Source organism: Nematolebias whitei, chromosome 22 (assembly GCF_014905685.2).
Source record: "Nematolebias whitei isolate Nwh7 chromosome 22, NemWhi1, whole genome shotgun sequence".
Lineage (NCBI taxonomy): Eukaryota > Metazoa > Chordata > Actinopteri > Cyprinodontiformes > Rivulidae > Nematolebias > Nematolebias whitei.
Window position 1 is genome coordinate 9,265,826 of NC_056519.1, and position 16,914 is coordinate 9,282,739.

At 39.7% G+C, this 16,914-nt stretch overlaps 1 protein-coding gene across 1 annotated transcript; it reads left to right on the plus strand.

Moving 5' to 3' along the window:
• Positions 1–396: 396 nt before the first annotated feature.
• LOC119428256 (protein Wnt-5b) lies at positions 397–15,234 on the plus strand. Its single transcript, XM_037695914.1, has 6 exons — positions 397–581; positions 1,965–2,052; positions 2,206–2,365; positions 5,821–6,113; positions 14,362–14,520; positions 14,602–15,234. Exons 1-6 carry the CDS (start codon positions 412–414, stop codon positions 14,899–14,901), a joined length of 1,170 nt encoding a protein of 389 aa, XP_037551842.1. The 5' UTR covers positions 397–411; the 3' UTR covers positions 14,902–15,234.
• Positions 15,235–16,914: the final 1,680 nt, after the last annotated feature.

A 16,914-nucleotide genomic window follows, 5' to 3' on the forward strand; every position in this document is an offset into this window, starting at 1 on the left:
TTTAAGACCCTGAATGGGAAAGATGATCAGTTAGCTACGGAGGGACAGGAGGGGAAAGAAACAGCTGCTCTGCTGCTTGATTAGGGAATTAATTTTACTCTGTTATTATTTTTAAACCCCAGTGGATTTTATATTTCACCGTTTTTTTGTTTTTCATTCAAACCGGAGAGCAGTGGCTCTTTGCGTAAAACCGCGCTCATTTGATCCATTTTACGCACGAATCTTTTGGCTGGAATTTAAACAAGTAAAGCGGACTAATTGACCTTTATGCACCTTTCGAAGGACAGTGACAGTTGGGATTAACTTGTTGATGGTTTTACGCAGAGCCTTGAACCAAAGCGAAAGGAGAGCGAAGTTTGTTGGACTTTGCGTTCAGAAAACGCTCCGAGAAGCGCTGAATGATTTCTGCTCATGTCTCAACACAGGAGCGTCTCCCCTCACGCTGGCTGCTTGGCGGTGACAGTCATGGACAACAGGCCTGTCCTCAGGAGACGGACTGGTGCTGTCCAACATGTGCTGCTGGCGGTACTTTACCTGCTCTGCAGCTCCCAGCTTCTGGTGGTGGACGCAAACTCCTGGTGGTGAGTGTCAACTTGATCTCTGATCTTTGATTCTTAACTCACTTTTGATGGTTTCCAAGAGATCAACTGAGAAAAACAAGTTGTTGAACCTTGCTGCAATAGTTTAGAGCTGATTTTGCGCGTAAATATCCAATTGGGTTTTTTTTCCCCCCTGTGATGTGAAGATGAGCTTCACGTTGTTGCATCTGTGTATTCGGCGGGTGATAGCTTAGCATCATGATGTTTCAGTTGCGTAGTGGAGCTCTGGGGGTGAATGGAACAAATGTCACAATATTTACTCTGGCCTGAGCTCCAAATGGCATCACATGGGATGCTGCTGAGGCTTCAGGGTCCCACTTGTGTGGATAAGTGGGACCTTAGAAACTAAAACTGCCTCAAAGGAGAAGATATGATCTGCAAAATGATAATCCAAAAATCTAAATTAGGATGGTACGTCCATCTAAAGGCAAAGGCGGGTGATAAAGTTTTTGCCCTAATCTGTATGTGCCTGTGTATGACTGATACTCATAACATGTTGGACTCATCTGATTCAAGATGGCTGCCACAGCTAACCAACCTTAAAAAACACAAAATGGCTTTAACTCTGTTAATTTGACACAAATTGAGCTAATATTTGGTGTGGTAGTAGCTGAGACTGATTCCCAAATCATACTCTGAGCTCTAAATGATGTGCAAACCTTATAGCTTTAAATGTTGTCATTAAACATTTGGAGTAAACTAACTTTTTAAAAATATATTTAATAAATCACTGGATAGGTCTGAATGAAATATTGAGGAAATAATCACTGGATGTACCTCTACAATGATTAACTTTTGGAGCCGTCCTAATTCAAGATGGCTGCCACAGCTAACTGTCCTTATTAAACACAAAACTGTTTATATTTCAGTCATGTGTACACATTGTGGTAGTAGCTGAGAGTCATTCACAACACATACACTGAGCATGACTTCTACTGAAATTGCACAAGATTATTTTTAAGGTTGGACTGAAAATGGCAGCGCTAATATTTCTCGGGGTAAGATCAGATAGAACTTTATTGATCCTGCAGGAAATTATTTATCTTAATCTGGAACTGGCATGAAAGGCAGTGGGTGTTATTCATTGTTTCGAGGAATGCTAGGCTTTTAATTATGAAGAAAGTTGAGAGTGTTGGGAAGGAAACATAAAAAGCACTGCTGTGGAGGTTTCTCCACAGGAGTCTGTTTATCTGAGTTTTATTGGCCACTTGTCCCAATAAAACGTGGGTCTGAGCTTTGTCCTCTGCTGGGCTGACCACATGCATCACAGACACTAGGTCTGGGCTCGGTTCATTGTCTCTATTAAGTGAGCATTGACGCTTTCATCACTTTAAATCGTGCCTTAACGTGTCCTCTATGTTCCAGGTCTTTGGGTCTGACCCCGATCCAGCGGCCTGAAATGTACATTATAGGAGCTCAGCCTCTTTGCAGTCAGCTGACTGGCCTTTCACAGGTAATATTGGCAGAGTGATGTTCCTCTCTGCTCTTCCAACTGTTTGAACTGGTCAGTGGGACTCTCCCTGCTGGGACCACCTGCATAATAAACTGTTAACCAGCTAATCTGTGCTATAATCTCTCCTCTCCTCTGCTGCTGTGTGGCCTGCAGAGTCAGAGGAAGCTGTGCCAGCTGTACCAGGATCACATGACCTACATCGGAGATGGAGCCAAAACGGGCATCAAGGAGTGCCAGTACCAGTTCAGACAGAGGAGGTGGAACTGCAGCACGGTGGATAACACATCCGTGTTTGGACGGGTCATGCACATCGGTGAGTTTAAAAAACATCCATCCATTATCTTTTACCCGCTTCTTCCATTTTGGGTCATGGGGGTTGCCAGTGCCCATGTCCAGCAATCACTGTGCGAGGGGCGGGGTACACCCTGGACAGGTCGCAAGTCCATCACAGGGACACATAGAGACAAACGAGACAACCATTCACTCTCACTCACACCTAGGGACAATTTAGAGTTACCAATCAGCCTAACATGCATGTTTTTGGTCTGTGGGAGGAAACCGGAGCACCCGGAGAAAATCCACGCATGCACGGAGAGAACATGCAAACTCCACCCAGAAAGGCCCCCAGACCGGGATTTGAACCAGGGACCTGCTTGCTGAGAGGCAGCAGCTCTACCAGTTGCGCCACCGTGCTGCTTTCAAAAACATCCATCCATTATCTTTGCCCACGTCTTCCTTGTGTTTTTATTTATTAAAGCTATCCATTATTGGTTTGTGTTTAATTTAAAGAAAAATATGTCACCAAAAGATGTGCTGTTCTTTTTTGCTGCAGTTCTAAAAAAATCAAACACTTTCAAATGAAAGCGTCATGTCATGAAATTATAGTGGTTATCTAATAATATAATATTAGTGCTAAATATATTACTAATATAGTGGTTATTATAATTATACTGTTTTGTGTGACTGAAACCCAATAGATGGAATAACACAGATGTGATCTTTTAAATTGATGCAGCATCCATCATGTTTTTATCACACAGCTCCATATTTCACACACATTCCTTGTTTGATTATTTTTTTGTTCTTTAGTTTATCAGTGCAGTGAAAGAAGCTGGAAAGAAGCATGTCTTAAAACAGTGAAGCTGAATGTTCTTTTGTGTACAGTATAGTTTAACCATTCAATATAGTTGCACTTTTAGTATAATCAATAATGGAGTTCATCGTGTTTCTACTGAAGGAAATTAAGGGTTTTGTGTTTTAAATTGCTCGCTACGAAAGGCAAAAGGACAATTTATGTTTTGGTGTGTGTCTGTGTGGTTGTTTGCCTGTTGTTAGAAAAATATTTTATGAACCATTGGACAAATTTATTTTAATGGAAATCTTAGAATAATTGCTTTGGTTTACACAAACCTTTCAACAGATTATAGAGTAATTACTGGATGCACATCTACAACCAATTAACTTCAGCCTGCTGCCACAGCTAATAATACACATTAACCAACAAACGACTATAATAAATAATTTTTACAGGTAATATTTTATCATTCTCCTTTTCCATTATTTCACACACTAGACATGTTTTTTATTTAAAAGTAAATAGATGACATTAATGTTTTCTATACTCGTAACTTTTTAAATAATTCGTATATAATCAAGCTTTTTCCCGATTGACGTTCCTGCTTTGCGCATGCGCAGTAAATCAATAAACTAGCTTAGCTCGGCTAGCAGCGCAGACAGGTTTAAAGCGTTAAGGCGCTGATAGCGCGGCTGTGAAAGTAACGTATTAAGTAATAATTATAGTATTTAGATGTTTTTCTCCACAAAGTTCCGAACCTGGGTCGGTTTTAAGCCCGTTTAATTCCCAGCAGGTGACGTGGGAAGTCTCATCAACACGTAGGTGTCAAATCCGTTGCTGGGGCCGTCAGACATGTTAGCTGCTGGGGGTTTCTGTCCCTCTCTGTTGACAGTCGGGGCTGTCCCCAGGTTTGTTTATAAGGAGGTGTTAATGCTCCATTGTCCCGCGGCCCTGCTTTTGAAATGCGCTGATGAGCTGACATGGAACCGTCAGATCCGGACCTGCTATTTGATGTCGAGTCTCCGAAGCCCCATAAAACTGACTGCGGGGGGAACTGTTCTCTAAACGTGCCCGTCTGTCTGCGTGCTATAAAAACACACTTCATATGAAAAGAGCGCTTTAAGAACACCTTGGTTGATGAAAATATAATTTATTTCACTTGTAGATGGATGGATAATTCAAAACTTAGCATTGAAGGAATGCATATCGCCCGCCGACTGTACTAGTTGAGATTAGAGTATTTGTTATGAATGACTAAACTACCACCATATTTGTGAAATTCACTGAGTGTGGCGGCCATCTTGATTTAAATATGCCCCATAAAGTGATTAGTTGTAGATGTTCATCCTGTTATTCTTTCCAGAAAGTCTTGTCAAATTCTGTCAAATGGTCCATGGGGTATTTTGCTAACTGAGTCAACCCTAAATAGTTAATGACTAAATTTTACACAAAGGTTTTGTGCAATGTGTTAATGCTCAGATTATATGTTGGGGGATCAGTCTCAGCTACTACCACACCAAGTTTTAGGGCGTTATCGATGTAGAGTTATAAGCACTTTTGTGATTTTTATTGTGGTAGCCATCTTGAATCTTGTTTACACCAAAAATATTAAATTCTAGATCTACATTCAGTGATTATCTTTTTCAAATTTATTTAAAAAAAATTTGGTGATTCATTAGATATTTTGCAAAATGCAAATTGCTTTCACCTGTTTGTTACTGGTGATAATAATTATTTAAATGAAAGTGCAATCTTATTATCCATAGGTTTAACAAAACTGATCCCTGTCACTTGTGTCCTATTTGTTCATTAAACTCATTAATTATATGTCATATAATTATAAATAATAATGGAAAACAGAGTTGAAACCTGTATTTTTGTATGATATCAAGGATTTGCTTATTTGAAATACTTGGTGCAACAAGGCTCTCTTTTTGCAGCCTCAGCAGAAAAACATCATAATGCTGTTTTTATTTTAGTTACAAATGACAAAACCTGTCAGGTTCCCTTCATTCTTTCTCTGAATGCATAGTATTATGTATTTTCTTGAGTTAAAATGTTGTTAAAATCATTTATATTGAAACATCTTAACCTAAGAGCTACGTTTTGTTCTTTTTTGTCAGCCTTGCTGCATTTGGTCAGATTCTATAAATAAATCAACTTTGTGGGACAATGGCACAAAGTATAATAAGTATAAGTATTATATCCTTATAAATGTCTTAAAATATAATAAATAACCACTGTAATGAGCTACAGTAGTAAAATCAATTCATGGGTTATCTACATTTAGCATTTGTACTTTTAATATGTTTAGTGCATTTATTCACCTAAACATTGAAACAATGCAGTTTCACTTGGAACAAATTATAAATGTCTTGCACAGGTTGAAATGGTGGCAGACTATATTTTAATGTGATCTGTTAAAGGGTCATTGCACCAAATTACACAAAAACATTTATTTATTTGACCTGCTGCGTCATCCAGACATTTCTGTTCTGATTTATTATTTCGGATGTTATGATGTTCATGTTTGGAATTTCTTTCTTTAAGTTGATGGGAATTTTAAAAGTGTGTAAGATTATTAGTTGCTGTTTGTGTCGGAAGCTGCAGTTCACAACGTTTCCCATCACTAAGTGCGTACATTATTTATATATATTACTCTAAACGTTCCCTGTTTTTTCCCTCTCCATCAGGCTCGAGGGAAGCAGCCTTCACCTATGCCATCAGTGCAGCTGGCGTGGTCAACGCCATCAGCCGGGCGTGCCGTGAGGGCGAGCTCTCCACCTGCGGATGTAGCCGTGCCGTCCGGCCCCGAGAACTGCCACGTGATTGGCTGTGGGGTGGCTGCGGCGACAATGTGCATTACGGCTACAGATTTGCCCGTGAGTTTGTCGACGCCCGGGAAAGGGAGAAGAATTACCTGCGAGGGTCGCAGGAGCACGCCCGGACGCTGATGAACCTGCACAATAATGAAGCAGGGAGGCAGGTAAGACGAACCAAAACATCTTTACTCATCTGAAGTGAACCTGTGGGAACGTAGCTGAAGGGAATGTGCTTTTCCTCTTTTAATGCATACTATATCTGTGTGTCTGTCTGGAATGTGTGTGAAGGTTGAGGTGGCCTTCTTCAGCAGTATTTCTGTGAGTGTGTGTGTAGGTTATTTATTGGGAGCCTACAAATGGTGTAACTGCTAACGCCCTTGGAGTCTAGGCTGGGTCGGCAGGTCAAGGCACATTCCAGTGCTGTAACACACAAACACATGCGTTAAACGCATAAATGCACACCTACAGATGGACAAAAGTCCTGCAACACCATAGACACAAACACTAGGGAAAAAATTAGGTAAAAGAAGAAAAGCAAATGCTAAAAGGAAAAAAACATAGCTAAAGTTTTAAAGTAGCAAAAGCTAACTAAAAGGAGCAAAAAGCTAGCTAAAACAATCTAATTGCTATTTAAATGTAAAAGTAGCTAAATCTAGCCAAACCATTAAAATATTTAGGGAAAAAGAGCAAATAGCTAAGTAAAAGTTGCAAAATTCTAGCTAACAGCTAAAAATAGCTAAAAGTTAAGGAAAAGCTAAAACATAGCCTAAGAAGGCAAGAAAGAGAAAGTTGATGTGAATTTCAAACTGAGTGTTTCTGCAGAAATTGAAGATCCCAAAGTTTTTATGGGGAGAGTTTTGCAAATAAAGTTACATATTTTGAGAATTATAAAACTTGCATAAAAGTCGACGCTGGAATGTTCTGAATGTTTTGACAGGTGTATGGTTAAATGGTTACATAGTGTGTGTATGTTTTAAAAGAACCAGAAGAAAAGAGAAACAGGATCATGATAGTGTGATGCTGACTCAGCATTCACACAATTAACAAAGGATGACTTTGACATAATTTCTCAAACCTTTTTGGTGTGTTTGTCAAACTCTCTTCAACAAATTTGAAGATTTAAGGTAAATAAAGACTGAAAGATGGGGTACGAACTGGACCTGGATTCTCGTTATCTTCAGACAGACCTGCTTTGTTTAAGTTGTTTACAACAAGGAGACATTCGTGTGTGTGTGTGTATTTGATTTGTGTGAGACAGTGAGCCCAGTTTTGTGTGTGTCAGAGGTCAAAGGTGAGGGTCTGGAGAGGTTGTGTTTCTCCTGAGGGTCCCATTGGGGCTGTAGGTGATTGCATGAGGGGAAAAAGATATACTGCTGCAGCTTTGTATTCTCACGCGCGTGCACACACACACATTCACACACATTGTGAATGACTTTTCCTCCTGTCTCCTGTTTGATCCTTTGCTTTCATTGTCATCTGTCCATTCAAACGGAAGAGAGGAGCAGAGGGAGATGAAAAGGTGGAGAGGAAGACAATTTCTTTCCTCCCCCCTTTTCCGTCCTTCTTCCAAGGACACGCTGGTTTGTCCTAAGTGGGATTTGTCTTGCTTGGCTGAACAAGGCAGACTGCAGGGCTTTTGTAGCAGTGATAGGTGTGTGTGCAGCTTCATGTCATCAGTGTGAACAGTGTGAACAGTGTACAGTCGTCTGGAGACAGACACAGGTTTAGGGGTGGACTTTCTTCACACTCACCTGATTCTCAAAAGACCTACATGAAGTCAACATGGTTAAATCAACCAAGCACCAATAAACAGCCAAACATCTGGACACACACTCCTGGACAGTTGTGCTTGAAAAAATAGCTTTTACAAATGTGAGTAAAGCTCAAAATCCTTAGAATGGTTTTTATTTCCATGCATGGGGGAACATTGCACTTTATATTTTAAATCAAACCTTGAAGAAAAAAGTACAATTCTTTTAAATCACTTTACAGATCAAATAAATAACACTCGTCTTTTAAAAAAACGTAGCATTGTCTGCATTTTGCGTTACAAACTCATATTTACTGTGTAAACTGAAAAATCTGTAGAACTGATCATTCCTGTGAACCACTAAACTAATATTTAGTTGTATAACCACTGTTTCTGAGAACTGCTTCACATCTGTGTTGCATGGTGTCAGCCAACTTCTGGCAGCTGTGAACAGGCATTGCAGCCCAGGATTGTTTGACAACATTCCACAATTCTTCTTGATTTGGCCTCAGAAACAGCATTTTTTATGTCACCTCACAAGTTTCCAATCAGGTTAAGGTCCAGGGATTTTGCTGGCCACTCCATAACTTTGATTTTGTTGGTCTGGAACCAAGATGCTGCTCACTTACTGGTGTGTTTGGGGTCATTGTCTTGTTGAAACGCTCATTTCAAGGGTGTTTCCACTTCGGCATAAGGCAACATGATTTCTTCAAGTATTTTTGATATATGTAAACTGATCCATGATCACTTGTATGCGATAAATAGACCCAACACCATAGTAAGAGAATCATCCCCTAACATGATGCTTGAACCACCATGCTTCACTATCTCTAGAGTGTACAGTGGATTAAATTCAGTGTTTGGGGGTTGTCTGGCAAACTGTCTGTGGCCCTTGGACCCAAAAAAGAGCAATCTTACTTTCTTCAGTCCACAGAATGTTTCTTCATTTCTTTTTAGGCCAGTTGATGTGTTCTTTGGCAAATTTTATCCTCTTCAACATGTCTTTTTTTTAACAGTGGGACTTTGTGTGGAGCTTGTTTTCTATAGATTAGCGTCACACAAGTGTCTTCCAATTGTCACAGTATTCACCGTTAACTTCAGACCTACTTAGTTCACCCTGGAGCTGATCACTGGCTGAGTCTTTGCCATTCTGGCTGTTCTTTGATCCATTCGAACGGTAGTCTTGTTTTTTCCCCACACTTCTCTGGTTTTACTTTTGAAATGAATGCACAACATGTGCTGGATTCATCCTTAAATTAGGGCTCCTGATTGACACCTGTTTCTTCACAGAAAGAATGACCTCAGTAATTGAACTCCACACTGCCATTATTTGGATCACACTTTTTTCAATCAATTATTAAATTACACAGACTCAGAAACATATAATGCTTATAAGGAATGTTGCTTCTGTTGTTTTTATGACTCTACCACACCTACTAATAAATTATTTGCCATGTGGTAATGTTATTTTTTTTACCAAAAACAGTAACTGATCTGGTTAGTATAGTTGGGCTGCTACTACTTCAAACACAACTGTAGATATACTTTTCCTGAGCTGTCCTGTCTTTGAACTAAAACTGCAGCTGAAAATTACTTCAGGTGAAATATCTTCACTGCAGATCCTAATGTGTTTCTATTTAAACCAGATGTTGCATGTTTCATACTAATGCAAACATATTGGACACATTTGATGGGATGTTTTAGGGTTTTATATTTTTGTGAGTCTTTACAAGAAGACTTGAGTATTTATGGGCTCAAAGTCTTGTGACAAGATATGATTATGGGTTACTGTTTCTATTGAAAATCTTCTGTCTTCTTCTTGCGGCTTTTTCCTCTTCAGGCGTTGCCACAGCGAGTCATCCTTCTCCATTTCACTCTGTCCTCTGCATCCTCTGCCTTCACTCCAACTACTGCATTTTCCTCTTTAACTGCATTCACATATATCCTCCTTGGCCTTCCTTGTCTTTTTCCTGGCAGGTGCATCTCTTAACACTCTTCTATGAATATACCCACTGTCCCTCCTCTGGACATGTCCAAACCATCTCAGTCTGGCCTCTCTAACTTTATCTCCCTGTTGTTCAACCTGTGCTGTACCTCTGATGATCTCATTCCTAATCTTATCCATCCTTATCACTCCTAAAGAGAACCTCAACATCTTCATTTCTGCCACTTCCAGTTCTTTCTCCTGTTTTTTTTTGTCAATGTCTCCAGACCATACAACACAGCTTGTGTCACCACTGTCTTCTAAACTTTTCCTTTGACCTTTGCAGCTGCACTTTTATCACAAATCACTCCAGAAACTTTTCTCCATCTGCTCCATCCTACCTGGACTCTCTTTTTCACCTCTACCATATTTTCCATTTTCCTGGAAAGTTGAGGCCAATTACTTGAAGTCCTGTACCTTTGTGACCTCTGCTCCTTGTAGCCTCACTGTTCCACCTCCTCCCTCTCATTCACACACGTACTACGGCTGACTTTCATTCCTCTTTTTTCAAGTGCATACCTCCACCTCCAAGTTCCCTTCCACCTGTTCCCTGTTCTCACCACAGATCACAATCATTTGCAAACATCAAAGTCCGTGGGGATTTCTGCCTGACCTTATCTGTTAGTCGAAGAAGGGACTTTGTTCCTCAAAGTACTCCTTCCATCTTCTCGTCACGCCCTCCTCACTTGTTGGAACATTACCATTCCTATCTTTAACAAGCCTAACCTGCTGCACATCCTTTCCAGCCTCATCCCTCTGTCTCGTCGATCAGTATAAGTTCTTCTCACCCTCTTTAGTGTCCAGCCTTACAAACAACTCAATATACACCTTCTGCTTTGCCATAGTGACCTCCTTCTTTGCTCTATGTTGCATCGCCTTATATTCATGTCTCTTCTCTTCAGTCCTCTCACTGTCATATTTCTTCTTGGCTAACCTTTTCCTCTGGATAACGTCCTGCAATTCACTATTCCACCACCAGATTTCCTTATCGTCTTTTTTTCAATCCAGATGACACACGAGATGCACTGGCTTATGCTTCCTAGTGGCCAATTTACTGTATCTGTTGAAAGTGAGTTAGTTGCATATCCATACTTGTGTTATTTGTGTATCATCACTTAAGGAGTTAGAATTAGCATTGTGGTACATCAGCCTGTTTTCACTTAAACAAATTCACATTTTAGTCAGAAAAAACATCAACCATTCATTTGAAGGGTGTTTTTACAGAGGCGAGTTGAAAGTTACTGCTTGTTTTAACATATTTGGCTGCTAAAATGTCTTAACAAGCAGTTTTTCTTTTATTCCAGGCACCACAGCTACTTGGTTAAGTTTAGGAACAGCTTATGGTACAGGCAGATCAAAATGACCAAAGACCTGTAGTATCTCCTCCTTCTCTGACTGGAACTATTGTATTTTTGTATAAATGGGGTGAATGGTTGTTACAAATTAATTTAACTCAATAAATGCCTTCACATGTGATTTCCAGATATTTTTAATATATTTCTTTAAGATCCCCCCAAAAATAATGAGAGGTTGAGAAGTTGGTTGGTTGCAATTTTATTTTCCCCACTAGATGTCATTAAATCCTTCACATTGCTCCTTATCCTTAAGTTTTGTCTGTTAAATTCTTTTGTGAATCAAATATTTAATGAAAGTTGTAAAAAGTAATCACAAGATACACATTTACACCTAATTCACTGTTGTATTAAACACAATTCAAGATGGCTGACACAGCTCGTCAACATTATTAGCCAACACAAAAATGACTATAACTCAGTCGGTTTTACAGATGTTGAACTAAAATTTAATGTGGTTTTAGATGAGTCATCCAAAACATTCTCTGAGTAACATTTCACAATATTGGATGAGATTACCAAAAACATTATTTTCTAGGTTTGACCAAAAGAGTCAGTCTGGGACATGAACTGAATTTCAAACCTTTCCCCTCATTGTTTGAATATTGTTGATTTTGTCACAAATGGGAGAATCTGTTTTATATTTCTGTCTTATTTGGATTTTAGCAGTCTCTGCACACAAATGAGCGCACACGCGTCAACACTCCCAGCGCCAGATCTTTAACTCAGAGTAAAACCTATTGTGCTTCACACAGAGACTTCGTCTCTCCACCATGGATGACTGGGCATGTGTGTGTGCTCGTACGGTATCATCTTATGAGCATCATTGTGCTCAGCAGGCTTATCCGCCCAAATAGCTCAGTATGAGGCTGGGCGCATACATGCAGAGTTTGATTTTGATTATGTTTTAATGAAAGCTCAGGTTGCTTAGCTGTGTTGGTAATCAGTTGTAGATGTGCATCCAGTGGTTGCTTTCTGAGAGTTTCATTAAAATTGATCTGCCAGTTCACACTATTTTCTAACAAGACACACAAACGGTCAAAAATGTTACTGCCCTGTTGCTTTAATCAGTGGCAGGCAATAAAAATGTTTTATTTGACTTGTGCATAAGAGGTTTACTACCTGTTAGTAATAAATGTGTGAATGCACAAAGTGCTAGTCAGTTTTTTGTTTTTTTTACTCTTCCACAAAATGTCATTGTCCCCTGTTCCCTGTTTCAGTCTGAGGGGGTCACTGGGGTCGGATGACAGGATTGGAGGGTGCCGACTGCTATGCCTGCTGGTAGTAAAGTAGAGATGAGGGAGCAGAGGGTGGGAGATGGGGGTCAGGGGTAAAGGTTAAGAAAGGTGAGAAGGTAATTGGGATCAGGCAGCGTGAGCAGACAGGATGGACTTCGTTAATGTGTGGGCAGTTTAGGAATCGCAGCTAATTGATTCACCAAGATGTGTGAAGATGTTTTTAGAGGAACTAATGTGAGTGGAAATGAACCAGCATGCTTGATTAGTGACAGAACGTGATTTATGTGCGTTTTTTACGAGACTTGTTTATTAAATGTTGTTTAAGTGACCTGGTAAAGCGGCAGGGTTTACTGCAGCAGAGATCATAAATCGTCTATTTCCTGTTCTTTTTTTTTTTAAACAAAACCATATGTTCCAAATACTTTATAATCTTCTATATTTGTGAAAGTTTATTATGCAAAGTAACTCTAAAAGAATGTCAGCCTAAGAAGAGAATTATGATTCAAAAAGTGTTTGTCCATCACTTGGAGGAGATGTTGCCTTGGAGCTTCTGTTTGGGTGTTTGTAGCCCTGAAAGCAAAATGATGTAAGATTTCATTTTTGGGGGTTTGAAGCTTCCTCGTCTTAGTTTTAATTTGATAATCCTACAAAATTGTTAGGTTTGAACTTCATGCAGTGAAAGTTTGATGCTCAAATGATGTGTCTAACATAACTGAGTGTGACTTTTTACAATATAGTTTGAAATTGCACATAATGTTATTTTCAAAGTTTGATGAAAATTGCTACAACTCCACTTCTCTAAATGAACTTAGTTTAAACCTGAAATGTGGCAGGTGACCGTCTTACATGATCTCAGGTACAGAGAAAGAGTTTGTCTGATTTGTTTTCCTATTTTATATCTTAACATGTTAGTTTGTGAATGCAGCATCAATTCGTGTAAGAAAGATTTTGTGACAGCACCTCAGAAGTCAGAGTTTTTCCCTACAAGATGCGTCAATCTATTTACAGCAGATTATTCTGGTTTGCAGAAGCTGTTTTTTTTTTATTCCGAGTCAGTTTTTGTTTTTACTTTGGAGCAGTTTGTCTAAAAAGGAAGAACAATAAATGGGGAAAAAAAACAACCCTTTATTTTTCTTTTTGTTTAGTTTTTTTCTACTCAAAAGTGATATAAAATCTATTTCTGCACTATTTCCCTGTAATGGTTCAACACCAACCCCCAGTCCCCATTAAATACTCGTACCATGCACTGACGTTGAGTTCTACAGGGAAGTGTTTGATCTAGTCTGTTGGTTGAGTGATTTGTCTTAAGTGATTTTATCTTATTGTCTATTATATTTGTATGGAGATAATTTTCTTTCTTTTTCTTTTATCATGAGAATGTCAAGTGTTTACTCACTGAAAAATAGTTTCCCTAATAAAGTGCATATTCTGTTCTAACTCTGAACAGTTGCCGTTTATAAAAAGTGAATTTTAGTATATATTACTCCTAAAAGAATGTATTATTGAACAGACAAGTCTGCAGCATGGTGGAGCAGTTGGTAGAGCTGCTGGGCCTTTCTGGGTGGAGTTTGCATGTTCTCTCCGTGCATGCGTGATTTTTCTCTGGGTACACTGGTTTCCTCCCACAGACCAAATACGTGCATGTTAGACTTACTGGTAACTCTAAATTGTGAATGAGAGAGTGAATGAACAAAGTCCATGCTCAATGCTTGTTTGTCTCTGTGTCCCTGTGATGGACTGGAGACCTGTCCAGGGTGTAACCCGCCCCTCGCTCAGTTATGGCTGGATGTGGGAACCAGTGACCCCCCACGATCTGAAAATGAAGAAGCGGGTAAAAGATAATGGATGGATGGATGGACTTATTGCAAGTGTTCACCACTAGATGGGAGCATCATAGCAGCAAATGATTCAATGAACCTTAAATTCAAATTGTCAAACATCTTTTAAAATGATAGCGAGGTTTTATTATTATTATCATTGTTATTGTTATTATTATTTGAAAAAATATTTGATTAAGAGATTCTTCTAACAAAAAGTTTCTAACAAACAGCATTTTTAAACCTCTGCACGTCTCCGTCTCTCCTCCAGGCAGTCTACAAACTTGCTGATGTGTCCTGTAAGTGTCACGGAGTCTCCGGCTCCTGCAGCCTGAAAACTTGCTGGCTGCAGCTGGCCGACTTCAGGCGGGTCGGAGAGTTCCTTAAAGAAAAATACGACAGTGCTGCAGCTATGAGGATTGGACGCAAGGTATACTCCATTGACGCTTGGAGGAAATCTTCTAAAATGCACTTTAAATGTCGCTCAATTGTCTCTCATTGTCTTCTGAAGGGAAAGCTGGAGCTCGTAGACAAGCGCTTCAACAACCCAACACCCGAGGACATGGTTTACATCGACCCGAGTCCGGACTACTGCCCCCGAAATGAGACTACGGGCTCGCTGGGCACGCAGGGGCGGCTCTGCAACAAAACGTCTGAGGGCGTGGACGGCTGCGAGCTGATGTGCTGCGGCCGAGGGTACGACCAATTTAAGACCTACAAGCACGAGCGCTGCCACTGCAAGTTCCACTGGTGCTGCTACGTCAAGTGCAAGCGCTGCACGTCACTCGTGGACCAGTTCGTGTGCAAATAGCACGTCACAGCACACTGGGACAATGGGAGCAGGGGTTGGAAGCAAAGTGGAGGGAAGACGAGGGTGAACATTCTGGGTTTTGTTCAGGATGTGGCACAAGAGTGACTTTCTTATAAATGAAAAATGGCTACAGCACGCGTGTGTGGCTGATTTTTTTATTTTTTCCATTGATCATCAAATGGATAAGATGTTCAAAAAACACAAGGAGTGAGCAAAGAAGGAATAAAAAGAATGGACCAGTCAGAAGCAGACGAATCCTTTAAAAGGGGACACTTTGTTTAGTGTGAGATAAATAAATATATATTAAAATAAACTTTATAATTGTTTATTTTAGGGGGTCTTTAAATCTTTAGGATTATTTGAAGTCCTCTTGTGCACCTGCTGTTTTTATTACAAGATGGACCATCACCACATGTACTCTCATCCTGCCATGCCACCAGAAATGACAAGGAATCCAGAATAAAACGAGGGACTGAATCATTTTTCTGGATTTGTGAATCAGAAAAACTCTTTACGGTGATAACAAAGCAAACAGAAAAGAAACTGGAAAAGTAAAAGCAGGGACATGATGCAACCTCCTTCCCAAAGTGGAAACTTGAGCACAGAAACATCCGCAAATGGAGGAATAAAATCAAGCCCAGAAATAAAGACACAACTCACTCTTGTGTTTCTGCCACCTGACTGATGGGTCTGTTTGCGGCTTAATGAGGCCTGCTGTTAGCAGCCATCTTGACTTTTAGCGGCCGGTTAAACAAGCAGCTCCATAACCTTCAGCTGACGACGAGGCGAACGAACCTCCATCAGTGAGATTAATGGTTCAGATCTGCTTTAATGAAGACACGTTGGGTGTGAGGGCACGTTTGGTTTGGTGCTCGTACACAGGTGTTGAACGAGGAGAAGAACCCCGCCGTGCCCACGTGGCTTTAATGTCTTGTACGTTTGCGGTGACGTGATTTATCATTTGTCCTGGTTTTAATGGAAATCACAGATACGACAAACACGGAGAGAGGATCAGCTGACGGGGAATAAACGAGCTGCGAGAAAATACCTGCTTGTGGAAACAAACCCGGACTTTTTAACAAATAGTAGATCAAAAAAGTATATTTTATTACTGTTTATAATTCAAGTTTTACACGTTTTATACATACTTATTATTGTTTATTCCTTTGATAAAGTAGTCTTTGACGATTTTCTGTCTTCTGTTCTTTTGGAATCGGCTGATCTGGGTCAGCGTGTTCGCTCTGCTCCCCACCAGCATCACGACGACAGTGAAGTCTTTGTCATCTGGTGGCTGTTTTGGAAAATGATGCTGCGATTGTGAAATAGGGACAGAAAGTGTTGCAATGTAAGAAGTACAAAAATATCCAACCAGGCAGAGTTTTAGAAAAGTAACTAAAGCTCAGAAAAACGTTAAAAGTTAATTTTCTCTCTAAATTTCGCTTGTTAAACGCTGCAAGCTGAATCTAAAATTAATGTTTACACCTAAATTAAATGTCAGATTATGCAAAATATTTGAGTACATTTCCATAAGTTAACAAAAATAAACAGCCTGAATTTTGCAACTTCCAATTTGCATTCATGTTGAAGACAAAAATTATGTGCAGCACCTTCTTTGCATTAACATTTTGATAGTTTTTATCTTTTCATATGGCCCAGCTCAGAAATATTGGCGCTTCTGAAATGTACACTTCATTGCACCATAATACAAATAAGGCTTCACACTAGAGATGCACGATATTGGAATTTTGACCGATATCCGATATGCCAATATGTTACAACTTATTTGGCCGATAACCAATACCAATATTTTTTCCCTTTCTAGACCTACTTACAGAGACCACAGAGCTTTCTCAGCTGTGGAATTAAAACACTACATTATTCTGAATGGTCTTTGTGAGTTTGGCTGCTACTAAATGCAGATGCCAAAAAGGGCTGAAAATGATGAAACACTTCAACTTGGATTATGTTTAATGTCAAATTTATTCCTGACATTTACTCTCTCTAACACAATGA

Excerpts from the sequence above, each read along its gene's own strand:
- LOC119428256 (XM_037695914.1), top strand. The coding sequence starts at position 412 with ATGTCTCAACACAGGAGCGTCTCCCCTCACGCTGGCTGCTTGGCGGTG. Across the intron at positions 2,053-2,205 it reads AGCTGACTGGCCTTTCACAG|AGTCAGAGGAAGCTGTGCCA; the intron begins GTAATATTGGCA and ends TGTGGCCTGCAG. Across the intron at positions 2,366-5,820 it reads TGGACGGGTCATGCACATCG|GCTCGAGGGAAGCAGCCTTC; the intron begins GTGAGTTTAAAA and ends CCTCTCCATCAG.